At 39.7% G+C, this 26,732-nt stretch overlaps 1 protein-coding gene across 1 annotated transcript; it reads left to right on the top strand.

Annotated features, from left to right (window-relative positions):
* Positions 1 to 481: 481 nt before the first annotated feature.
* FAM91A1 (family with sequence similarity 91 member A1) lies at positions 482 to 26,412 on the top strand. Its single transcript, XM_038174690.2, has 24 exons — positions 482 to 716; positions 2,560 to 2,644; positions 3,117 to 3,268; positions 4,671 to 4,728; positions 6,187 to 6,254; positions 7,304 to 7,417; positions 8,455 to 8,545; positions 10,081 to 10,143; positions 11,192 to 11,298; positions 12,129 to 12,167; positions 12,280 to 12,392; positions 13,286 to 13,404; positions 13,814 to 13,926; positions 14,125 to 14,211; positions 14,950 to 15,082; positions 15,512 to 15,660; positions 16,089 to 16,223; positions 18,007 to 18,120; positions 19,072 to 19,144; positions 20,136 to 20,285; positions 20,765 to 20,872; positions 21,150 to 21,273; positions 22,337 to 22,406; positions 23,723 to 26,412. Exons 1-24 carry the CDS (start codon positions 645 to 647, stop codon positions 23,915 to 23,917), a joined length of 2,532 nt encoding a protein of 843 aa, XP_038030618.1. The 5' UTR covers positions 482 to 644; the 3' UTR covers positions 23,918 to 26,412.
* Positions 26,413 to 26,732: the final 320 nt, after the last annotated feature.

Here is a 26,732-nt window from a genome sequence, read left to right as displayed (position 1 = left end):
GGGACAGTGTCGAGAGGATGGAGCCGGTCTCTTTGCAGCTGTACCCAGCGACAGGATGAGAGGCAGCGGGCACAAACTGCAGCACAGGAGGTTCGGGCTCAATATGTGGGGGCACTTCTGTACTGTGAGGTGACAGAGTGCTGGGACAGGCCGCCCAGAGAGGTTTTGGGGTCTCCTTCTCTGGAGATATCCAAAATCTGCCTGGACGCCATGGTGGGCAATGGGTGGCGGGGTTGGATGGGTTGAAATGCAGAAGGACCTGCCAACCCCGGCCATTCTGGGACTGTGTGACTGGGATACTGTGGGATTCTGTGGGATAACGTGGGGTTTTGTGTGGTTCTGTGCTTGTTTTACTGTGTAACTCTGTGACTGCCACCGCCCAGAGCAGGCTGACGCCCCCCGCTCCCGCCTCTCCCTCCCACCTCCCTCCCACTCCCCACACCTTCCCGCCCTCCTCCCCGCCGGAAGTGACGCCCCCACTTCCGGGGGCCGTGAGGCGGAAGCGGCCGGGTGGTAGCGGCGGCTGGGAGCGGGCCGGGCGGGGCGGCCCCGGGGCTGCGGCGCCCCCCGGCGGCGGCGGGGCCTGGGCCTGGGCCTTGGGGCCTGGTGGAAGGCGGCAGCAGCAGCAGCCGGGCCCCCTCGCCATGAACATCGACGTGGAGTTCCACATCCGCCACAACTACCCCTGGGCGCGGCTGCCGGCCAGCGTCAAGCAGGTACGGCCCGGGGGGGGGGCACGGGGAGAGGGGGTTTGGTGTGGGGAGAGGGGGTGTGAGGGGAGAGAGGGGGGTGGGAGGGTGGTTTGGGGGCTGTAAGGGGGGAGAGGGACGTGTAGGTGTAGTTTGAGGGCTGTAAGGAGGGAATGGGGGATATAGGGGTGGTTTGGGGGCTGTGTGGGGTGAGAGGGGTGTATGGGAGTAGTTTGGGGGCTGTAAGAGGGGAACGGGGTATGTAAGAGTGGTTTGGGGTCTGTGTGGGGGGAGAGGGGCATATAGAAATGGTTTGGGGTCAGTATGGGGGGAGAAGGGCCTATAGGAGAGGTTTGGGGTCTCTATAGGGGGAGAGGGGCTTATAGGAGAGGTTTGGGGCCTGTATGGGGGAATTGGGGGTGTATAGGAAGGGTTTCAGGTCTGTGTGGGGGGAAAGGGACGTATGAGTATAGTTTGGAGTCTGTAAGGGGGAAATGGGGTGTATGGGAGTGGTTTGGGGTCTGTACAGGGGGGATTGCAGAATATAAGAGTGGTTTGGGGTCTGTATGTGGGGAGTAGGGCTTATAGGTGTGGTTTGGAGTCTGTAAGGGGGGAACGGGGCATATAGAAATGGTTTGGGGTCAGTATGGGGGGAGAGGGGCCTATAGGAGAGGTTTGGGGTCTGCAGAGAGTAGGGCTTCTAGGAGTGGCTTGGGATCTGGTGGGGGGGCTGAGGCTTATAGGTGTGTTTTGGGGTCTGTAAGGGAGGAATGAGGTGTACATATAGGAATGGTTTGGGGTCTTTGTGGGGTGAGAGGAGGCCGTGGGGGTGCAGGGGTTCTCTCAGGGCCGTCCTGTGCAGCCCCAGCAGAGAGCAGCGCGCCCTGAGCCTGGGCTACCAGCAGCGCCCGGTGCTGCGTGGAGCAGAAAACCTCATGAAAGTTTGCCTGTGACAGCAGAGGGGAGGCAGCGTGTCAGGGAGAGGCAGGTGCTCGGCTCACCCCCATGGCCCAGTGCTGCTGGGAAGTTGGCAAACAATTCCTGCCTGCTCTTGGGCTCTGAAAATACCTGCATCTCTCTGTGGGTGTTCAGTCGTGGGCCCCAGCTGTGAGACCGAGCGCGTTGCTTTGTCCCATACATGCAGCAAAACACCTTTTGAGCTAAGGATCTCTTTTGCATGTGAGCATCAGCTGTGGGAACTGGGAGAAGAAAACCTCCTGGCTTTTTACCAGACACAGCGTAGAGGAATAACGTGGAGGGTTTCGCAGGACAGCTGCTGAAATAAGGCATTTAAAGCTCAACCAAAGTTTGCTTTTTATCTTGCTTTGTGGTAGTCGAGTGCTGCACTGCTCTTATGCCTTCATCTCGTGACCTAAGGTCACTTGATTGCCTGCTCTGTGAAGCTACCAGAGAAGTTTCTTTTTTTTTTTTTTCCTTTTTTTCTTCTAAGCTTATTACGTGCAACAGCCGAAACCTCACAATAAATGATTTCTGTTGCACTAATTCTGGGCGCTTCTTCAAGGCTGCAAGGTGCTGACTGCGTGGTGAAATGCTCCGTGCTTCCTGTAATCAAAAAGAAGTTTTGCAGCCTTTGATTTGAAGATGAGAAGCTCCCACTTTGGTCAGAAGGGTTCTAGGAAAAGAAAAACAACAAAAGATTGCTGTCTGAGTCCCCATCCTGTGTGGAGGGACCCATTGAACTAAAAATAGTCTTGCCCTTGTACCAGGACTGAAGATCTCTCGTTGTAATGAACCAGGGGACTCGCTGACTGATGACAAGTGATCACTTGGTTCTGTGTGTGCCCCTTTGCAGTGGTTTCACTACACCAGGTTTTGTGCGTGCCAGCTGACAGCTCTTCTTCTTTTCAAGGGTCTCGGGAACTCTCAGAGGGAGTATGAAAGGCAGGTTGTACTCTACAGCATCCGCAATCAGCTACGGTACCGCAATAACTTAGGTGAGTAAAGAAACAAAACAACTTCCGGTCGCTACCCGGTTCTTCCTCCTGGAAGGCTCTTTCCTGAGAAATTCCAAGAGCTTGCCCTGTTTCAAGGTCTGGCTCTTAGGAGCTGTTGGTTACGACTTGTTTGCTTGCTTCCAATGCATTTTGTGTTGACTGCATCCAGTCCTCCTCCTGTAGCAGATAATGGCTTCGCTAATTAATGAGAATTTCCAGAGCCTGCGTGAGTGGTCTCTCAGTGGACCACTTTGTTGTAGCCCGTGAAATAAATCTGCGTAGTTCTAAAGTGATCCTTAATGGCTCTGAGTGCTCGTTGTGTGCGTATAAAATGGGTGCTGAATGCCCTGCACCGCTCCTTTGTTTGGTTTTTACTTTTGTCAATCCACATTTTGCTATTTCTGATCCTTTTGCTGTAATGTTTTCTTATTTTTTAACAAACCTCGTAACTTTTTCTCCCCTTTTCCTGTAGTGAAGCATGTCAAGAAAGACGAGCGGAAATACTACGAGGACCTGCTGAAATACAGTCGGGATCACCTGATGCTGTACCCCTACCATTTGTCCGACATCATGGTTAAGGGGCTGAGGGTAACGCCGTTCTCCTATTACACGGGCATCATGGAGGTGAGCACAAAACTGGGGTGAGAAAATGTTGTGTTCTGTCCTACAGACTGCAGAGCTGGCCCCAGAGTGCGTACAGGGCAGTGTCACGGGGCTTGTTTGCTCTGGGTAGGGTCTGCTAACGAGCTGCAGGTAAGGAAAGCTTCTGGACAACTCCTTGTACCTGCAGGTTTTTCCCTTGGGCCCCTGTAAGCCTTTCAAGGACTGGACTTTGTCACAGCGCACTCAGTGGGCTAGGCTTTCTTCTGATGTTTGGTATCTGCAACTCGGAGTTTTTTGTTTAATACAAATGAATTCTGTTTGATTAATAAAACAAAAGGATTTTTTTTTTTAAAAAACAAAAACACAACACAGATTCGAGCTGTTTTCTTTTCAAAAATGATAATTGACCATATTAGAGATCTCTTCTCGGAGAATTAAGACAGTTCTGTTTTCTGTCACATGCTGGCAATCTTCTTTTATTTTGTTTGGATGTCGGAAGCGACTGCTTATTTTCTGTGTAGTGACTGCACGCTTTATAACCGCTTAGTTCCTAGCTTATTCTGCATTATTGGTTAGCGATTTCCTGTGCTGGTTTTTGTTGTGACGGCAGATGCAGGATTTCACCCTTATTGATCTGTAGGTCAGCATTTTTAGCTTTTTCAAGCTTACATCAAACCAAAGTATAATTTTTGTGTATTTAACTTATTGTGTGGTGAGTAGCCAAGCAGTTGGGACGTTAACTGGCTCCAGGGGGTTAACCACAGCAGGCAGCTAACCCCACGCAGGTGCTTGCTGCTTTTTCAGTGGGATGAGGGAGAGAATTGTGAGGATAGAAGTGAGAAATCCTGTGGGTTGAGATCAAAGACAGCTTGCCAGGTAAAGCAGAAGCTGCTCCTGCAAACAAAGCACAACAAAGAATTCATTCATGACTTCGCAGTGGCAGGCAGATGTCCAGCCACTTCCAGGAAAGCAGGGCTCAGCGAAATTAATGGTTACTTGGGAAGGAGCATGCCATAACTCCAAACATCCCCCCCTTCCTCCTCCTTTCCCCCAGCTTTTGTTGAACATTACATCAAATGTTACAAACATCTCTTTGGTCGTTTGGGGCCAGCTGTCCTGGCTGTGCCCCTCCAGCCCCTCTCTGGCAGGGTGCTGTGAGAAACAGAAAAGACCTTGAGGCTGTGTAAGCACAGTGTTCAGAAATAACTAAAACATTTATGTATTATCAACATTGTTTTGGTCACTAATCCAAAACGTTTTCTACTGCAAAGAAAATTAACTCCATCCCTGCCAGAACTGATGCAATGGCTTCAATAGATTTCTGTTTTAATTTCAATTTGTTTTTGCAAGACAGTGATTTTTGGATCTGCTTCTCTGAAGCAATAACTCTCTTGTTGGAACTAAGTTTTCTTTTCTTTTTAAGGATATAATGAACAGTGAAAAAAGCTATGATTCGTTACCCAACTTCACTGCTGCTGACTGTAAGTATTACCTAGCTGCATTGCTGCTTCCAACGAGCTGGGGTTGATTTGCAGGGCACCCGTTTGCCTGAAAACATGTGTGTGAGTGAAGGTATAGAAGCATTTAAATGGTGGTATTAAGGTGGCATGCAGAGTTCTGTCCGTATGATTTTTTGGTGTGTGTTGGGTAGAAAGCTCTGGGGAGTTCCCAAAAGGCTGTTGGCACCCCTGTGAATTAACGTCGGTGTACGAAGAGGAACCTTGTACCAAAATGTTACGCTGTGATACGTTCGGATGTCCCAGCTGTTTTGTCTTGCTTTCTGTTGTGGGCACCAGAAGGGGTAATTAGGGAAGTGAAAATGCAACCTCTGGTGTTGAATTTGAAGGAGAACAGAGCGATAGCCTGCTGACAAGTCTTACAGAGGAAAATGCAGATTGCTGACACAGGGAGGGTGTTCCTGAAACCTGCCACTGGGAAGTTATTTATAGCTACGTACTTCATTTCTCACCTTCCCTGTGAATTTATATGGTTCTCTTTAGGTATATAATGTACAGTCAGCTGAGGAGTAGTCTGCAGCTTTGGAAAGCAGTTTTTATTTTTCTTAAACAACACCAAATCTCGAGTTAACTGTACTAATTTGCCTCTATTTAATGTTCACACTGGGGAAACAGATAAGGAACTTTTTGCTCAGCATGACGTAGGTTCCTGGAAATCTAACATTGCTCAGGAGTCTGTAGACAAGAAAGGCTTCTTTGTTGGTTTTTTTTCATAGCAATCCTATTATTTTAACAGCAGCTGTGAGTCAGTGACTGAAGTAAATTAAGTTGAGTATCTTCATTTTAATTTTTAATAAAACTAGTGTTAAACCAGAAAGCTGGACGTAAAACTGAGACAGAATAGGGGTCAAAGCTCAAAACTACTTGAGTAGTTTTCCTGTATCTTTCCACAAACTGTTAGTGATTGAAGGCTAGGGGTTATAGAATTAAATCTTGATTCATTTCAACTCAACGAGTTGTTAGTCATCTTCCTTAAAGGCTTATATGGCCTTTTGTGCTCTAATTCTTAGCTGACAGAGTTGTAATCCAGTGCATGGTGTGGTTTTAGGCTGGGGAAAGAAAGCTATCAACCAAAATCAGGTATAACTTTAGTCCTCTTGATCTGAAGTATAGTTGATGTACCTGTTGATGTAAGAACAGAAGAGAAAGGAGTTAAATTATTCCATGCTACCCTGTGGCTTGAGAAATGGGATTTTTTTAAAACCTTTGTAGAGTAAGTAAATGGGGATAGGTTGTGGTTTTTAGATGCACATGATTCTCAGTCAAATTCAGTTAGAACTGACTTGAGGCTTTCTATTATTTTGGGAAGAAAGAGTAAATGAAAGCCTTATTTTAGAAGTAGGCCTGATTCTTTGAAGAATGTTTTCTCTATCTTCAGCTTAAACCCTTCTTAAGAGAAATAAAAACTTAATTATTTTTCAGGTCTAAGACTTCTTGGTATAGGAAGAAACCAGTATATAGATCTAATGAACCAGTGTAGATCTTCAAAGGTGAGGTTGTCTTTAATTTTCCCTTTCTTCCCTCCCCCATAGCATATTATTTGATAGGAATGGAGTGGAAACATTTCACGGGCCTTGTTTTAGTAATGTCTAACCAAATGCAACATAATATATTTCGAATTATTTTCTGCTTTGTGATATTAATAAAGAACTTTTAAATTAAAATATACTGAAGAAAAGGATATGTGGCATTGCCTTTTTTAACATATTTTTCTGCGATGTATTTGTTCTGTAACTAATGTTTCCTGGCCGCTATAAATATGGAATAGTGGTGTTGGTTTTAGAATTATTCCATGTTTGTGGGTGGAGCTGAGAGCAGGAATTCTAGGGCTGTCCTCCAACCAGGTGTGCATTTTTGTGGTATGCATGTTGCTCTTTAAGACAACAGCAATGAACCTGAACAAGCATCCGTGCATATGAACAGCATGGAAAACATTGCAGTGGCTGTTGATAGCCACAGAGGTCTTTTTATTTTGCACCAGTACTTCTCTTTCTTCAGGAAACTCATAAATGGTTGGACCAGATGATCTTGGAGGTCTTTTCCAACCTTTATGATTCTACGAAATACTCTCACAGTAGCTTCATGGCACTCCTTCAGCCTGGATGCTGATTGAGAATGTGGTGTTCTTGGTCTTTTAAAATAAAACTATGTTCTTAAAATGGTTTTAATACTATTAAACTTTTTAAAATATACCACTTGTATACTTTCCTGTGCTGTTTCTGGACTTGATCCTGTTTGAATAGTGTTTTTAATTAGTGGCACATAGAATATGGTTTTATGTGAAGATTTGACACTATCACAAGGAAATATTTTTTTTTTCCTTGTCGTATGATTTGAGGGAGGAGGGAAGCACATTTGTTTCTGAACAAGGATGTGCTTTCACTAAATGACAAGATTAATAGTGCTTGTGTGGCCAGTCTGTGAATGTAATGTACTTAAAAATGGATGCTTATAAAAATCAGCTTGTATAAAGGTAAACAGCTGTCTGCACGTGTGAAGTGCTACTTATTTCTATCTCAAATGGACTGTACTACTGCAGAAATTTTTCAGAAGGAAAACAGCCCGTGATCTGTTACCTGTCAAACCTGTGGAAATAGCCATAGAGGCTTGGTGGGTTGTGCAGTCTGGCTACATCACTGAGGATGACATCAAGGTACGTGAATATGGCTTGCACCTCTAATTTTGGCTGAATACCTTGATAATGGGCTTAATTTTGGGTATTCTACACAAAGACTGTTGCAAGTTGGAGGTTTACAACGAGTCTTTTATGGAAATTGAGACTGGAACTAGTAGAAGTGGCTGTTCTCTTCAGCATATTCTGCTCTCCGTACTTTGTGTTGTGTGCAGTGCAGAGGTTGCTTTGGGTCAGCCAAACTGTGGCAACTGAAGCATGTGCTGCTGTGTTTTATAGGGAACATGCACCAAAACAGCTTCTCTTAAATTTCATATTTTAACTCTGACATCTTGCTTTTGACTAAATCTTGACCTTTGATAGAATTAGAATGCTAGTGGACTTTGATATGTATCTTCTTTTCTGCTCACCTTATGTCTCCATGTTTTTTACATAGTTTGCACGCAAAAAATGTGAGCTGGCTTATTGCTTCTTCCTCATTCTACTTTCATTCTCACAATTTTTCTCCAGGCAGCTAGTCACTTGATCTAATTAATTGATTTAATTCTTTCTCTGGAATCTTTTATTTGTTTAGATTGGAATGTATTTAAAGCAGTGATGAAATCTTTGTTTGCTATCACTGGGAATATCTTGGGTAGCAATTGCTTGTATTCTGACATTCCATCAATCCAGAATAGTTAACGTGGAGCAAGTTGCTTTGATGTTTTTGATGTTTTATTTGAGCTCTTTATAGAATGGTCCCAGTTGCATGGTTGAACACTCAATTCAGAAGCTTTAAAGAGCAAACCTGTCATACGGTGGACTTCATTTGTCCCCTGTGCCGTTAAATACCATTCCTAGAGCCCACATTACTTTGTACAGGGACAGGAGCAAAAATTTTAAGACTTGAACAAGAAGTGCAGTGAATTCTTCAATGCAAGCGTTTTGCAGAAGAGCGTGGTTACTTTGTTTTCTCATGACTGATCTGAACATGAGATACTTGTGGTTTTTGAGTGATATTATTATTAAATTGCATAGACTTATTTCTCCAACAGACTAACAAGATTTTGTTCACCTAGATTTGCACTACGTCGGAGAAGTCTGCTATCGATAAGATCATTGATTCAGGTCCTCAGCTTGCTGGTTCATTAGACTTCCATGTAGTTCACAGTAAGTGCTTGACTGACATTATTTTTTATTTAATCTTGGTCAAAATCAGTAAATTCTGAGAGTAGTGTTTGAAAACTAGGAACAAAAGGGTTATAGACAGCTGAAGCATAGGAGGATGTGGAGGAAAATACTCAAGAGCTTGTACAGGCTACGTTCAAGACCTTGTAAACAATTTAAGGGTGAGCCTTTAGCAGCTGTTGATGTGCAATTTCAAATAATTTCTTAAATTCCTTCATTACAAGGTGACAGTAGAGATCGAGGGAGGGGAAGGGAAAGGTAGTAGATGAGGATGAGAGAAAATAAAAATGGCAGAGTTGATGATCCCAGGTGCCAAAACTTCAGTTTGCTTTTCAAAGAAGAGGTTTTGAAATTTCATACTGTTTGAACGCCATCAAAAATGGAGCTGAAATCTAAGAGCCTGTCTCTCCCTGTTTCAGTGTGAGAAGTGTTGGCTGTACACAAATCCCATTAGTCAAGGGAATACAAATTCACTGACAAACTCTACATTGAGAAGTTGGTTTGTAAATGTTTGGTTTACTACAGGCAATTGGAACTGTGTTAGAAATTAAGGCCAAATTCCATTGCCTGTTACAGAAGCAGAACAAGACAGAAATTTAAGAACAAAGAAAGGTGGGTGTAATACAAGCTCTGTAGTGGAACCGAAACTGTAGGGCTTAAGAAGACTTGAATTCAGAAAACACTTAATGATTTTTCTCTATACATGGCGTGATGTTGTTTGTGGAAAGGGCTTAAAGCTTGGAGGGAAAATAGGTTTAGAAGGATCCAGTCTACCTTTCTACCTAATTTGTGGGTATTGCTTTTCTTAAAAACTTTTCCCTGTCTCATCTACTGTGCAGAACTCAATTCAAACGCTTAGTGCTCAGATCGTAGTCATGTGTGGGAAGTGTTATTTGGTATCTGCCGTGTTGTATGCTGTGCTCCTCTGTATCTCCTGTGCTTTTGCTGATACCTTGTGCTGATGTGCCCTGGAATTTATTTCTGTAGTTGTATAAAAACATCTTTCTCTGAAGATTTGTGGGAAGGACATGTGAGGACCATCAGAGCTCATGTGACTTAGTTTGTGTCCGTGCTACAAAGCATGCAAGCTCTGCCTTGGGTTAGAGCAGACCAAAATGTAGCCAGCAGCCTCAGGTGACAAAACTAATTCAGAATAACACTGATTAAATAGTACAGGGATGGTGGTGAAAACAAAGTTAACTTTTAGGGAGAGTAACACTTGTTTTTATCAAATGTAGCTGCTTCAATTTCTGGCCCTTCTACCATACTCAGTCACCCTAGGAATAGTTACGGAGCTCCAAGTACACTGCATCAGAGATCAAGTAAAGAGCTCTGTTTTAGGGTGACACCTGCTGAATATTACATGCATTGATCCACACATTGCAAAGTAAAATTGTACTGTGAGGGTTGTAGAAAAAATTACTTCAAATTCCTAATTGACTGGTGGGGAAATCTACTTGTATCATCAGTACTCTGGAAAATGCTTTTTCTGTAACGATGTATTTTTGTTTATACAGGCTTGTATAACAAAGGATTTATTTACCTCGATGTACCCATATCTGATGACAGCTGTATAGCAGGTAAATCAATATTTTTATGATATAATAGCTGTGTTTTATTGGATCTATTTCAGTTATCTTATAGTTGTCTGTCTTGGAAACTGCTTGTCTGTGGGCGTGAGTTTGTTTAAAGCATGTGAACCATGAGAATTTTTCCCAACAAAGTATTTTTCAGCCATATTGAAACTTTTTTTATTGTACATGGGACTTAATTCAACTTGAATTCTTATGCTTTAATATAAGTATCTAGGTAAGCTGAGATTATTTTAAAGATTCATGACATGACTAACATGGAATAAGTACCCTCCTGTATGCCTGTAATGAAAAGAAAGAATAATGTCAAGAAATATAGCTGCCTTGCCAAAAGGATGTGACTTTTTGATTCCTGTGTGGCTTTTTTTAACAGATGCAGCTTTTTTTTTTTTTTGTTCTTTTTTAGATACCACTTCCATCCTTCAGGGTCTTGTCACCTTAATTATAGTAAAGTGCTGTGTCTGGGGACTAGGTAGGAGCTTAACACGGTATGGCTGCCTTTTGAACAGCTCATTGTTCTATGCTAGGTCTCAGGGGTTTCTGAACTGACTGTAATATGCAAAGAGGCATTACTTGGAACCTAGCTGTGCAGAACCACATGTCATTGCTCTAATACAGAGCAGTTAAGTGAAAGTCCTATAATTGCAGGAGAATTACTGCTTAGATATTAGCTTTGGGATTCTCAGCTTAGGGTGGAAGTGTTTTTTGTTTTTCTTGGTCCCCTTTACCCCCCCGTATTCCCATTAGAAAACCATTTTATTGGCTGGCTGACTGGGAATTATCTGTAGTGGATGGGTAGGAGTTTGCAAGACAATGCAAGATAAGAGTGGCTTTATTTTTTATAAGAAAACACATTAACAACCATTGCTTTTCTTAAGGAGAATTTTTAGTACCATGTAAACTACCTTTAGGCTTTTATTCTTTTAGACTCCGGAGAGAAATAAATACCATGAGAACTAAATCTGTGTAAATTTATCTTCCGGTTTTTATACAGTTTCAGTTTAAAAATTCTAATCTTGCAAATAATTCTTTTCAGTGCCACCGCTTGAAGGTTTTGTGATGAACAGAGTGCAAGGTGATTACTTTGAAACACTCCTGTACAAGATTTTTGTTTCAATAGATGAACACACTAATGTGGCAGAGGTAAGTAAAACTTCCCTTGTGAGAAGGAGACAGGAAAACTTGAAAAGGCCCAAAGCACACTGGTGAAATACTTAAGACAGAGATAGTAATAGATATCAAGTGATTCTATTTATGTCTTGCCAGACTTCTAGGATTTGAGATCCAAATGGATTCTTTAATATTGAATATAACTTGGTAGTGTTGCAGGCTAAAGGTGTACCTTCAATTCAGTGAAGCAGCTCTATCAGCTGGAGTGAATTTATACAGGAGTGACTTGTGCAGCAGCTTCTGTACAAGCTGGAATTGGAGAAATGTTTTCTCTTTTCTCTGTGTCCTAAATGGATTGGTTCTGTTTTACTAGTGTGAATTAAAAAAAAAAAAAAAAAAAAAAAGGAAAGATAAAAATTTCTCCAGTAGTGAAAACATGTAAGGTATTGGCTTATAGTAGGAATGTAGCTTTTGCATATGTATTTATAATTTTAATGAAATACCTTTTTCATAAGGTCTGATTCTCAAAACTTTGTGAATAAGTATCTGAAAAATACCACTAAATACATCCAGGATTTATTTGCTTCTTTGTATATCTGCTGATACATGCAATTAGTCTAGAAATTATGTAGTAGAAGATAACCTAAGATTTCTTTTGCATGCTTTGATGTGGAGCAATCATGAGACTTCATATGACTTCCCCCCCTTTTCCTATTTTGTTTTGGCCAAGACAAAATTGTTTCTGCCATTACAGGCTGTATTGAAGTATAAGGAGACAAAAACAACAAAAAGATGTCAAAGCCCACAAGTGACAAAACTCTGCATTTTAAATTCTGTATTGATGAATCTTTTTTTCTTTTTAGCTTGCAAATGTCCTAGAGATTGATTTGTCTTTAGTAAAGGTATGTATCATACATCTGTTATTTGATGTGGAAATCTCACTGTCCTGAAAGTTGTCTTGATAGATGGGTTTCATATTGCAGTTCCTTATTACAAGCTTGTGTGTTTTTTCAGAATGCTGTGTCCATGTACTGTCGGTTAGGCTTCGCTCATAAAAAAGGCCAAGTGATAAACCTGGATAATCTTCATCCATCATGGAAGAATGTTCCTTCTGTAAACAGACTGAAGTAAGAGTCTCCGTCCTTTCAAAAAGCTTATTTTCTCTTTGAAGAGAAAACTAGCACCTAAATCTGATTGTAGAGCTATCAGTTGCTCTCTGACTTCTGTAACAGCTGATTTCATTTCGCTTTCCAATATGTACAATGACAAATACTTGATTCTCCCTCAAATCTGAGGATAAAGGGTGATAACTTACCCTGTAAGTTCAATTTATTACTTCTGTTGTTGTTACTCAGAGCAGGCTTTTTGACTTTTAAGTGCCTAGTTGCTGACTTTTGAAGCAGACAAGTGCGTGCTTGTTTTGAAGTGCTGGGCTCAGAAATAACAGCTATTACTGTGCTAGTACAGAGACAAAGTCTCTTGGTACTGCTGCGAGTGAATGTGCACATACATAAAGCTTGCTTGCTGTGAATAGTTCTTTCACTGACATTCTTTATGTATATCCATATTAAATACTGCAAAAGTGATGTTAATGCAAACAAAGCAAAGGGCTCTCTGAATCGGGGTGCCAAGTTAAATTATTTAACAATTGTCAGGCACTTTTAGTTCAATTTCTCTTAAGCCACTTAAGCTGAGGCATAGTTTTTATTCTTTAATGCTAACTCAGAATGTGAGAACAAAGCAAATTAGATTTCTCCTTTGGATTTTTCTTGAAAGCAGGTGGTTTGACTTTTTCAGATCTGTTGTTCAAAACCTGCTATTTTCAAACCTCCAAATAAACTTTTCTGCTGAAGCTAAAGCAGCACCCTGAGGGACATCACGCTGGGCTGGTTTAGGGCTTAGAGGTATTGAAAGGCACGTGTTGGATGTGCCTGTGCATGGGGTACTAGCACTGGAAGGCAAAGATACTTCTCTGGTGCCACGGTGACCTATAGATGTGGATTTTAATTCACATTAATAGGAGTACTTTGGATCCTCAAAAGATGCTGCTTTCATGGGACAGTGGGGAAAACAGAAGTCCTATACAGGAAGCTGGGTCATCTGCCACAGATACAGATACCAACAGTCAAGATGATCCAGGTTAGCACTCAGTGAATGTAATATATTAGGAACAATTGTTTCATACTTGTAGTGCCATAGGCTATGAAGGGTTCTAGAAACAAATGAAATGCAGATTGTGTAAATATTTTTTTCATATGGAATATACAACGGGGGAGGTGGTGTCTGTCTTGGTTTGGAGTTTTTCAGCCTCATTTTTTTGGGAAAAATCTATTTGGCTAATCTGTTTATAGATGTCAATTGATGCCAAGATACCAACACGTGAATAAACTTATTCAGGTGCTACTTTAATAGTGATAAGGAAATTCTGTTGTACTTAGTATGCCATTAACTAAGGGTTTTTGATTTTTTTAAGTAGTTTAATGACTTGTTGATATTATATTTAAACAAAACAAATATGATCATCTATTTTCTTCTTGTTCTTTCTTAGCTGAAACAGCCAGCGTGAGCAGCCTGAATCTGTCTAGTGGACATACAAAGCGTATTGCCTTCCTGTTTGATTCTACTCTCACTGCCTTTCTAATGATGGGAAATCTTTCACCAGTATGTCAAAATTGTTCACTGTGTTACGCTAAGAATAAGTATGTAAAGTTTTAAAATAGTTTGACTTCATTATAATGTAGTTCTACTTATTTTTAAAAACTTTTATATTGTTTGTGGCTAAGAAACATTCGCTTAATGATTTTTACTTGCACGTTTCCTTTTCAAAATAATTAAAACAGTGTTGTTTTGTTGTTCCAGAACTTGAAAAGTCATGCAGTTACTATGTTTGAAGTTGGGAAACTGTCAGATGAGTCTCTTGACAGCTTCTTAGTGGAGCTGGAAAAGGTAATCTATTACGTGTATGACCAAATGCTTTTTCAGTACTTGTGTAAAGGGTTAGTAGACCCTTGGATTTTTTATAGGACTGCTTTAATAGTCTTATCTAGTAATGCAGTGTTGTGAACACAAACCTCATCATGCTGAACCTAAGTGTTTCAGTTAAAATGCTGCTGATTTGCAGCATTCAAACCTTTTGTGGTGTACACAAATGTGGTGAGAGTCTGGTGAGCAAAGTGAGTTCAAAAGCAGTATTTGCCCAAGTCTATGTGTCCAGGGGCTTGTTTGTTAAATAGAAATCACTTGCTGTTTAGTAGGGTGCTTCATATATTTCTAAAAATCTGCATATAATTTTTGTAGGAAAACTTAACCATTCTGGTATGTTTAACCTATCTACCTTTTAAAGATAATTCTGCAGTCGCCATTTTGGAATGATGTAGCAAGACTTGGCTGTTAATTGCTGTATTCTTTTACACCAGCCAGGGTGACTGGACATGTAAATCCCTGCTTAAAGACTGAGGCATGGTTCACATTTGTAGATGTCTGTGTACGTTTTGACAGTTTGCCTAGCGTGTTCAAGACTCACTTTTCATTTAATAGTTGTTGTGGATCACCTTTGCATATAACCTGCAGGCTTGTTCAGTTACAAAGCTTTAAAACGTTAGTTTGTTAATCTTTCCTATTGTGTGATTGATGCTTGCGGAAAGAACGTGCCATTTATATGTATTTATTTTGCTTCTTGTTTAGGTTCAAAGCACAGGTGAAGGGGAAGCACAGCGGTACTTTGATCATGCACTTACACTGAGAAACACAATACTTTTTCTGCGGCACAATAAAGATCTAGGGGCACAAGCTGTGCAGCCCGACCAACCAAATAACGGTACTGAGAACACTTTTAAGGAAATACTTCAAACTTTAACTTCCATGGACTCATCTTTCAGATTAAGCTTCTGTGTTGCAAAGCAATTGGTGTTCCCTATTTGATTAAAAATATTTTGAAGCCAAAACATCATTACTTCATCCATCATGCCTGTGGTACTGAGTAACTTTCTTCAGTATTTCTGCATGTTCTTTTCTGGGATCAGTTGGTGAGGAGCAAGTTGCAGCTCTGCACCAGGAAATCCTGTATGAGCAGAACTGCTGAAATTATTGGGATTCACTTGAATAAATCTGTGTGTGATTTAAAATTCAGTTGTAGAAAATACTGTATGCATGGTTTGACAGGGTGGAATAGAAAATCTTAGACCATACTTTGTGATGTATGTTCTATCTCAAATGATAATTAAAGGATCTTACATTCTCAACTCAGGGTTTCCCTTGGACCTCTTACGATGTGAGAGTTTGCTCGGCTTGGATCCAGCTACCTGCAGCAGAGTTCTCAACAAAAATTATACTCTGCTGGTCTCCATGGCACCACTCACCAATGAAATTCGACCTATTAGCAGCTGTACACCCCAGGTAAAAAAAAATAAAATACTGTGGGGGGGAAAAAGTATCTAGTAGTATAAATATCTCTAACTTTTAGATGTCTGTCGTGTATCTCTTCAGAAGAGACATAATTATTGCCACGTAAAATAGTATTTCAATTTGTCTAAAAATGCTTAGTAAAATGTGAATGTTTACTACATTCAGTTTAATTTATTAACAAATTTAACTGTTTGAGTAGGGTTAATGACAGATACAGTGTTTTTGAACTCATAGAAAATACCTTAGTATCAAGAGAGAGAGTACCTAGAATATAATCTCTCGTTATTAAATTAATGCATTTGTACTACTTTCTGTGCTGTAAAGCTAACTTAATCATCAGTTCTCAAAAATAAAGCTATATCTGTACATAGAAGAATTGCAATAAGAGGCTCTAACTGCTTTGAATAATCTCTCTTCAGCATATTGGACCTGCAATACCAGAAGTCAGTTCAGTTTGGTTCAAACTGTACATTTACCACATAACTGGACAAGGACCACCCTCTCTTTTGCTCTCTAAAGGAACGCGTCTTCGAAAACTTCCAGATATTTTTCAGGTAGCGTATACATGGATTTATTTCCTCTTCTTTTTTTCTAAATGTTTCAGAAGTGTGCAGTACACTAAAGCATTCAGGGATAGCGGTTGAAGTCAGAGGAATAGTAATTTTTCCTGTAGTTTAAGTGACATAATATTTTAATAAACATTACGCTAGGTTGGACAAAAGGTTTTCTTGGCTCAGTAGCCAGTCTCTAGCACTGACTGTAGCTTTATGGCTATGTAGTATTTCCTCTTAAAACCTTTCCAGCCTTCCCGTGTTCTGGTCTGGAACTCAGTGAACTGTATGTGATTTTTGTGTGCATAGAGACCATAGCTGGAGATCTTACCTCTGCAGTGATCAGTTGCTCTCCCTGGACTTCCCAGCCTTGAATCCACCTAACCTTTGAGTACGCATACAGTGTTTTGGGAAGGATTTCCATAAGACAGTGCAGGTTTGTCCAGTTCATGGGCAAAGAAGTCCTGTCCAGTTCTTTCACAAAGTCCTGTCCTGTCTAGTTCATTCACAAAGAAGTCCTGCTAGGTATCTTGTAGCTTAGGCAAACCTAGGTGGGAGTGGTCACAGCAGCTTCTAAACTTGCCAGAAACAAAAAAAATCATCCCTTGACTTTAATTTGACATGTAGCAGACACTGAACAGTGTTTGTCTCTCACTGATAACAGAGTTCATAAAGTTCATAAAGTATAAACTAATCAAAAGTCTTGTTCAAATTTATAATTGGAGTCTCTACAGTTTGCATCTCTTCATTCTGAGTAGACACTTGAGCTGAATCCATTACAATAACATGGAGACACTCAGAGAGGGATGCGTGTTCTTAGGTGTATCTATGTCAGCAGTCATCTCTGGCTCTAGGACTTGTAGATGTATCTCCAGCATCTTCCATATCTCTCTTCCCTTCCCCATCATGTCTTTCTTGATCTCAAAAGTTTTGTGGGTTGCTTCTGTTTCTAAGACTAGTTTTAAAGCAGCACAAGATTAAGTGAATCAGGTCCTCTAGAGAAGGCATTTTGTAAGGCTCTTGTCAAAGAGTTTCACTCAACCATTAGTCAGTCAGTAGCTTAAACTAGTGGTAAATGTTGTGGATTGCATATTTTCATTAATGAAAAGCATTCAGTGTGGTAGCCTTGGAAAATTTCTATAGTAACCTGTATTTTCAGTAAGCTGATGGGTCTGGTTTTCCTGAACCGCGTGATTTCACAGTGTGTATTATCACAAACTTGTTAGAGCCTTTTTTCCTCTGTCTACAGATGGGGATGCTTCTCTCCTGCTACTGTTCTGCAGTGTCATTTTCTTAAGGAACTGTTGAGACGTTTCTAAAACTCTTACAGAAAAGCAGACATGCAGGACTTCAGTCTTGAAACTAAGAAGTAAAAATTGTTTCACAGTCAGCGTTCTTGCCTCTCTGCCCCTTCTCTTTGGATATGTATTTTGGGGTGGATATATCATTGTTCTCTTTTGATGGTGTTGGTTTATCTTTTTTTTATGTTCTTTTAAATTATATGGAATTATTTTCATCTCCTATTGGTTATGAGTCTGCTGCAAGGGCCACGTAGGGACTGGTGACAGATACCTCCCGCTTCAGTCAGTATCTGAACTTTGAAGTTGGCGAACTTGTCTTTAATGGAAGTATGAGCATGAGTGATACGTATAACAAAGTATAATGCTATCAGTTGTAATTACCTGCAGTTACTTCAGAGTGGTGACAGTACGTTATTAGCCTAACTAATCCTGCACTGTGTGCTTGGATAGTCTATTACTGCTGTAAATTCTCTTCTGTCTTCCAGGGTTATGATCGCTTACTAATAACATCGTGGGGTCACGACCCAGGAGTGGTTCCTACTTCGAATGTGCTCACAATGTTGAATGATGCTTTAACGCATTCAGCTGTTCTAATTCAGGTACGGAGTACTCCTATAAGTGATTAAAATGTACCTAATTTTGAGTAAAGCTGTTGCATGGTAGAGGAGATTAAGAATGTAGGAGAGCTATTCTTTTGCCAGGAGCTGAAAAACGTTTAACTTCTGTAGCCATCGCTGCTGTGATTTAGAGATGGTAAATACATGAGTTTGGAACTGAATGCATATTGCATATGTATTATTACTTTATGGGTACACATAAGGGTTTTGCTAAATGAAATGTGGATTTGTGGGTGTGTTGGGGATGTAGGGGACTGGAATGCAACTGAAGAGTCCACAAGCATTTTGGACTGTAGCTACTTTATATGGTGTGGCTGGAAATACGAACTATTTTTCAAGAAATGCACCTTTTTCAGAGTGCTTAGTATTTAATTCTTACGGTAAGCTACAGTTCAGGTAACTAATGACTGCTTTTATGGAAAGCTAAGCATGCTGTTTGTCACAAACAGCAGAAACAGAGTGGGTTTGTCTGTTTGGGAAAGTAGAGTAGCTTCCTTTAGTATTTCATCAGTTCAGCTGAATTCTTGGAATAATCATTTAAATAAATGTTTAATATTTGTAGCAAACATAAAACTGCACATTCCTGAAGGCAGCCTTGATGCTCAAAAAAGTTCCGTACTTAGGGGGCGGAAATTCCTTTATTTTCCTTCAGAAATGCTTAATGATTATGAAATTTGTTTATAAATACTATTGTAGAGAAATATTGCTCCTCTTCAATGAAGTTTAACTTCATTCTGTTTATTCACATGCATTTTAGAGGGAAGGGTCGCGTATGTTATTCAGTCTTTATTTCAGCAAAGTGAGAACTTCATGTAAATATTTGTGTTTATTTTGTCATTGTGACTGGTACCCTTTACAAGGGAGCACGAGTAGAGCTAAGCTAAGTTGATGAGTGTATTTTTCTGTGTCTAATGCAAATTTATTGATGTTCAGGGGCATGGCATGCATGGAATGGGAGAAACTGTGCATATACCTTTTCCATTTGATGAAGCTGAGCAGCAAGGAGGTAATTTTTTTTAATGTAATCTCTACACCACCATATTTATTTTTCCTGCATGTTATCTCGTTCAGCAAAGTTGTGATAACAATTTTAATACAAGTTTAATACATTTTAACAATTGTTAAAAACAATTTTTAGGAATTTAGTAATTGTAATTAAACAATCTTGTAATTATGGGTCAAATTAGGTGAAAAAAATGAAACAATATTTAAATAGTTGACAAACCTGTTCTAAGCTTCGGAATGCGTCTCCTTTTTATATTGTGTCCTAAATAGAATGTGTTTCCTGGCCTGTCTTGTGTTTCAGTACAGACAATAAGAAATAACTTCCACAAACACCTCTCAATTTTTATTTGTGTGTATTTATTAACTGTATAAATAAATCTTCTATGTATTCGTCTCTAAGACTTTCTTCTATTTGGCATTTATTAACTATGAGAGTTGAGACCAAAAGCAAACAAAGTTAACTGGTTTAGTAGTACTAGGAACTATAACAGAGGATTCCTCACTCTACTAGGAAGAGCTTTGCTAGCAAATCTCCTTCGAAGTCTGCCTAGTTCAACTAATTTTAAAAACACAGGGATTAACTTTCTGACATACTCCTTGGTGAGTAGGACACGAACTTTGGATAGCTGAGGCCATAGCCTTTCCAGCTGAGAGGTCTCCTCACAGCGAATTTCTGGAAATGAAATCTAAAATTATTTAGGCTGCAACTTAGAAGAACCTGGGCCAACTAGAAATAAAGCTAATTTCCTCCTTTCATTTTTATTATGTTTAAAATGCGTTACTTTTATATACTCCCTCTCTGGCCTGTCTGTTTTCTGACTTGATGGTAGGTAAAAATTCTCAAAGGCAGAATCTCTGTTTTCTAGCATGAACAAGTCAATGTTGAAACGCATCATTACCCTTCAATACTATACTGTAGTTCTTCAGAATTTCAATGGCTTTGGAGGAGGATTTTGGTAAAGTAAACTGAGGTGTGTATTGTTTTCTGCTAGACTTCTCCCGTGTGAACATGGGCATTCATACAGCTTTGAAGATACTGAGAAACAAAGTAGACTTGCAGCATTTTTGTGGCTATGTCACTATGCTGAATCCTACAAGTCGGCATGCTAACAGAAAGCTGAGCGACGCTTCTGATGGAAGAGGTTAGTTAACAGTAATTTTTTCCCTTAATTTTCCCACAATCACTTCAGCAAAGTTGATTGCAATTTTTTAATTTGGAACTCTACCAAATATCATCTAACAAAGACAGGAACCTACCTTGAATGTAAATCTACTGGCAGTAGACAGGATTCCTAATTATTGTTTGAGCCTACCTCAGACATTGCACATACAGACTGAAAATCACTGTACTAGGATAGCCATTGGAAGGGGAAAAATAATTTAAAAACATTAAAAGGTAAATTGTCATTTTTATATGCCAGAACTTGGTCTTTCATGATTGTTTTGAGGATCCTTAAGTAGCTCTTCAGCTCTAAAATCAGTGAGACCTTGTATTTCACTATGTCCCTTCAGTTAATAGCTATATGGCCTTTGGGCAAAACTTGTGTCAAGTTCCTTACATCAGTTAATAATTAAACTTACATTCATCTAAATGTTTATGTAAGAATTATCTTACCTCTAGGAGAGGCCGAACTAGCATCAGGATCTGATGTGAATGGGAGTACAGAGTCGTTTGAGATGGTAATAGAAGAAACCTCAATGGATTCTGCAGTCAAGCAAAGCCTTGAAGGTAAAAGCATAACAAGTGTCTTTACTACACATTTTCAGTCTGGTAAGATCCCTTGTTTTTAAGGTTCTGAACACATTGTTGTTAGTTATTGTGTAGGATAAGTGCAACGCTAGGTGTTCTTCCTTTCTAAAATTCAGATTCCCTTGAATCTTTGAGCAGTTCATTAAATTAATTGCCTTAGAAAGTATGAACTGTCCAATAAATTCCTGATCTGAGAACTGGTTCTGGGATCAGTATTATTGCTTTGTCTTTTCTTAAAATTTGTTTGTTTCTTTAGTACCCACAACAGAACTGGAATGGGTTCCCCTGGAATTATGCTTTGGCATTCCTCTCTTCAGCTCTGAGTTGAATCAGAAAGTCTGCAGAAAAATTGCCACTCATGGATTATGTAGGAAAGAAAGGTAAGCTGTGTTTTACCAGCTACACGTTTAACAGTTGTATGTGTCCAGTCCAGAGCTTCTGCAAAAAACAATACCTACAACTTGATGACTATAGGAACAGAACTGAGCTGATCTTCAGGGTACCTAATTCAAGTGTGTAAGGTGGTGTCATTGCTTTTTGGCTCAAAGATACCAACTGTAATGTACAGTTGAGTAGTCCCTAGATGTAGTAAAATTAGGCTTTTTTAAATTTGTGCAAGGTGGAAAATGAATTCTTTGTACCAAGCACACAAAACAACAAAAACAAGTAGTAAGTTTGGGGTGCCTTTCTGGTCATTTCCCTTTCCTAGCCTAGAACAGACTTTTTTTCCTTCTTTCTGCACCCACTGATCCCCTTAAAAAAAAAAAAAAAAGCGTACTAATAATGCTTTGATGTAGAATGTGTTCAGCTTTGGTGTAAAGTTTCTTTGATCTTGGCATTTTATTTCCTAAGCTTAGTGTTGGCTTATGATCAAGCTAACTTCTGCTTTTGACTATAGTTTTTCTTTCATTGAAAGATTACTCTTTCAATGATGTGCCCTTTTTCTCCCCTTGGCTCTGGAGACAAAATAAAAGGCAGCTTGAAAACATGGCTTAGGGGTTTTACTGTAGTAGTCAACTTGCTTTTAATAGTCTGTCACTAATCTGCTTCTTAAGTCATGTCACCATGCTGTCCTAAGTAAGAAGGAGACGCGATGATCTAATACGTTAATATCTGAAGTAAAATAACATTTTTCAACTGCAGTAGTTTCAGTTTAGCACAGTGTAAACAGTGAAAATAGCATTTAGCTGACTAGACTTGCAAACAAATGAGATGTGTTGAGCACCTTGTCAGTGGTAACATTACCATCAAGCTTTCTGTGTGAAAGCTTTTTATTTTGTCATGTGATCTCACGTGACAAAACTGCTAAAGTTATTTCTGAGCAAGTTACTATTATACTTGTTTACTAGAATAAATTTAAGCCCTTTGGAAGGTTGGGAATTCATGGTGTGGTTTTGATTTTTCTGTGTTTGAACATAGGCTCTTCTTTTTCACTTTTGACAGCCTTCAAAAACTCTTACATTCCAGTAGAAAGCTGTCTCTGCAGGTTCTTAATTTTGTTCATTCATTCCAGGTAAGGACGAATAGTCAAGATGTAAATTGTTCTGTATGCTCTCATCCTTTTTTGCCCTCCTCTTTGCCATTCTTTGTTGTATGGAAATGTACTTCTTGTGGTTTTTGTTTATTTTGGACCTCAAATTCTAGCCTTATTTAATCTTTGTCTTTTAACTTATGGGTTTCCATTTAACTTTTTTCTTTTTGGGGGAAGGGGGGGAGTGGAGGCAGGGTAGTTACTTATAATACAGCCTACTTTGGTGGCTGCTTGGTTGCTTCTTAGGTACATCAGGGAGATCCCTGCAAACCATGGATCTGCTGATGCTTTGAAGTGTTACCTGCGTTTCAAGTCAACTGCATTCACTTAGCAAAGATAAAATACAATAACAAGTATCTTACACCAGTAGACTCTTGCATTTGTCCTAAGATCTTCTAGCATCTGGTGGTGAATGAGTATAAGCATGTAAAACTCTACATACTTTGGGAGAATCTTTAAGAGCAATGATAGAGAACGGGGTCTTGCACAGCAAGAAAAGAGAAATGCCAGCTGTGCAGCCTCCTGTAGTTCTGCATGGAAATGTGTGCTAGCAAGGCGTGTCCACATGTAACATGGGATCTGCTTAGCTGCTTATGCTTTATGATACTTTTCTCTAAAATCCAATCTTTCTAATAAGATACAGAACCTGCAGGTTACTTAACCAAGGTAGCGGAATGGATGGTGGGACCTAGAAACCGTATCCCTGTGAGAACATTGGAGGTTCCCAAAAAGTTTGAAACCTTAACACCATCCATGAGTCTCAAGTGATTTCTTCCTATCTCTTGGATACTCTTCTCTTGATGATAATCTATGTAGGGAAGGGGGAAAAAAGGTGATTTTAAGCTGAGAAAAGCAAAATTCTGGGAAATAAAGCTACTCACAATATGATCAAGTCATTGCCTCTGTGTGCGTGTATATACATATACACACACACACCTCCAAGCACAATATGAGATAGTGGCAGTGTTTAACATGCTCAGACTGACACACAGACTATCCTCAGGATTTCACAGATTTACGTTTGTTGAATGTCTTCCCTTCGTTTTTAAATCTCATGCCTCCTTGAAGGCTTCATGGAACCTAAATACGTGTACACGGATGCAGCTGAGCCAGCTGTGTGCCTGTTTCCTACTGCCCTTTGTTTGTTCAGGTTTTGCTTCCATAGTGATTTGGATTAAGCATACTTCAGAAACACTAGCTCTGTTTGCAGATTGGAGTAGCCTGTTATATTCTAGCTGTTCAGTCCTTAATTATTTCTCTTGGTTTTTAAGATGATTTTTTCTTTTCTTTTGCTTTAGGAAGGTATTTCAACACTGGATCAGCTCCATGATGCTGGTTCTTCAAGTTCACTTTTGCAGCCTTCTTCTGCAGATACGGGTGTTCCACTGCCTGCCAAGAATCTCATGTTCAAGGAGGGTGTGTTATCTGAATGGAGCGGACGGTCCCCTTCCTCGGTTTTTATTTCAACCACTCCTAAGGAACAGGTCAAATAGGGGTTCTCACGCATTGATCACTGAATGCCTTTCTTCTATTATGGTTCATTTATAGTGCCAACGACTAAGAAGTGTACTGTTGCTGCAGCATAACCCGTGTAAAAGTAGTGTTACAAAAATGTATCGTGTTGCAGTATTGGGGAAATGCTTAAACTGTCTAGAACTTGTTACTCATTACTGCGTATATTGCTGCAACAGAGAGCTTTTTAGCTGTCAGCACTATTTTTATCTTGAGACAATCTTTCTTTTATAACTAAACACGCCCTTTGTAGGCTTTCTGATGATTGTTAAATTTCTATGCTGTCACCACAAAATTGCAATAGTAGTTTTCTATGTTCATTACTCGGACATAAATTCTGTTTAGTTTTGTACTGTATTACTGAAAATCTTTCTGTATAAAGGTAAAACATTTGGCTCTTCCTCTGAAAGCTCAGTGATACCAACTGTTTAAAAAAAAAAAAGTATCATGGTGATATGGGGCATTAAGAATTGTTGAATTACGTTGTTTAGCCTAATACTAGGCCGTGACGCATCAGCACAATAGGAAGATGTTTGAGGTTTATCAAGGCAGACTTGAAGCCCTGCTGATGATTACGGCCACTTTGAAGAGGAATGGTGCACTTTGATCTCTGGCAGAATTCAGTGGAGACGTGGGATTAGGGAGGGCTGAAGAGGTTGGCTCTGTTTGTAGGGCTCTTGATGATAATGGACTGGTCTCGGTCTGTGTACGAAACCAGGAGTTTCTGGGATTTTGGGCACACTTAGAGTTTGTCCCTCGTTGTTTGAAACTGCTGATGAGCACTATGGGAAAACTGATGTCATAAGTTGACTTTAAGGTAGATTACTAGATCTGTGCTATTGATTAATGGTTGAAAGAACAGAGCTCTTTATTTTTCATGACTGTCATTACTAAAGGAAAACAACAGCAGAGGATGTGTAGGCAGAGACTTCTCTGAATCTGTTTTACTTGAACCATTAGCTGTTGATTTTGACAAACATTACAGTGAGTTTTTTTCATCCAAAATCATGTTCTGACTCTATTTCTAGGGGATGATTTTATGTAGCATGATTTCACATTGTTTATACTAGGCATTAACAACTTCTTGCCAGCTTAAAAAAAAAAACAAAACACAAAACAACAGGCCTGTCCCATATAGCGCGTGAGGAGAACAAGAGATTTGAAATACTAAGGCTTTTAACCTATGTGTCTAAGTACTCTGCCAACAACTCTCTTCTGGAACTACCTTGATTTAAATAATCATAATTAAAAATGAGACTTAACCATCCTGCCATTACTAGCCTGCGTTACGTTCCGGACCAAGAATCTGTGGCAAAGATGATGCTGAAAAAAAAGTGAGGAGAAAAATAACGACAGTTGGGTTTGTGTTCTGTTCTGTATGGCTGTATGAAAAAACACAACACAAGTTCAAAAAGGGAAACTGTACCATGAGAGGATAATGCAGTGACTTCAGCTACAAGTGTGAAAATCCCATTCTTCTTTTCTCCTTTGCTTTATTTACATTCCTAAAGTGTAAGTGTGGGACTTGTGCTCTAAGAAACTGGAAGTCTGTAATACTTCAGTTTGCTCAGTGCTGCTCTTTTTTTACATCTATTTTGTTTTTGTATTTTACCAAGAGCAACTGAATTTAGTATCGTGTAAATTAGGGAGCTAGAGTATCTATATAAAATTGTTTATTTACACTACAGTGACTTGTACTGGAAGTACATACTCTCCATGGTGTTTTTTAAGTTGCCTTACTTCCTTCAAAGGAAAGTAAAGAGGAAACGAATGTCAGTCTGCTAGAAACCAAGTTTACTGTGAGAATTGTGTGGAGATTAATCCAATATCTAGCACTGTAGAGGAACTAATCAGTAGAGGATGGCTTACACTTTCAGTACTATAGACAATACTTTCAGCGCTACAGTGAGCTGTAGTAGGGGAGTTAGTTTGGCATATTGTATGGAATCTTGCCACGCACGCTATCTGTACAAGCATGGGACTGATGAGAGTGCAAGTGAAATCTGTTGTATGGAAGTTTGAGAATGGATTTCAGTTTTTGTTCTCGCTGCATATCTTTCAGTGTTACTGAGTGAAGGATAACCTCTGTTACTAGGTTGTCTAAAGCTTCTGAATAAAAGTTGTCTGCTTTTCAGAGTTATTTAATACCCACAAATCTTACCGTTAATGGTGAGGATTCCGGATATGTTGCAGTTTGTAGAAATCAAGCTACTCTAATTTTGTTGCCTCAACACTGAATTAGGAGCTTAAGTGTTCGAGTCTGCATATCTGAAGTTTACCGAATAGATTGCAACCAAAGAAGTCCTTAAAATACCTGAAACTTGGCTACAGCTCCAGTGCTTGGGATGGTCCAGAGGCTTTACTCAAAAGTGTGTGACTTTTGTTTTAATTGTGGTGTAAAAAATAAGATCTCCAAGATCCTCATACCAAAAGAATCTATTTTATATTGTATTGCAAATAAAGACAAATAAAATAATTTCTTTTCTTCAGGTAGTTTTATTGACAGTGGGGGAAATTACATGCATTGCAAGATTGTAAAGTTATTTTAAGTTTGTCTTCAGCAAGATCTATTTTTAACTCCTTGAAGAGAGGTTGGCTTTGTGCTCTGGCACAACCACGTGGTAATCATTCTAGATGGGTGCACCTGAGAATATTCAGGAACCAACTAGAAAGTGTTTTGTTTGTTTTCAAGTTTTTTGATCATGACGTTATCTCGCAGTTGTTTTTCCTTTTCCATCATTGTTCTCGGATTTTTCTTTTTCTTGTTCAGTGTTTCTGGCTTGTATTTTGAAGGTT

Source organism: Anas platyrhynchos, chromosome 2 (assembly GCF_047663525.1).
Source record: "Anas platyrhynchos isolate ZD024472 breed Pekin duck chromosome 2, IASCAAS_PekinDuck_T2T, whole genome shotgun sequence".
In the NCBI taxonomy this organism is placed as follows: domain Eukaryota; kingdom Metazoa; phylum Chordata; class Aves; order Anseriformes; family Anatidae; genus Anas; species Anas platyrhynchos.
This window is presented reverse-complemented; position numbering and strand designations above follow the sequence as displayed.

What these genes read in the sequence shown, in the direction of transcription:
- FAM91A1 (XM_038174690.2), top strand. Translation starts at nt 645, where the DNA reads ATGAACATCGACGTGGAGTTCCACATCCGCCACAACTACCCCTGGGCG. An exon ending in TGATGACAGCTGTATAGCAG is followed by an intron (nt 10,144 to 11,191) that starts GTAAATCAATAT and finishes AATTCTTTTCAG; the next exon opens with TGCCACCGCTTGAAGGTTTT. An exon ending in TTAGCAGCTGTACACCCCAG is followed by an intron (nt 15,661 to 16,088) that starts GTAAAAAAAAAT and finishes ATCTCTCTTCAG; the next exon opens with CATATTGGACCTGCAATACC.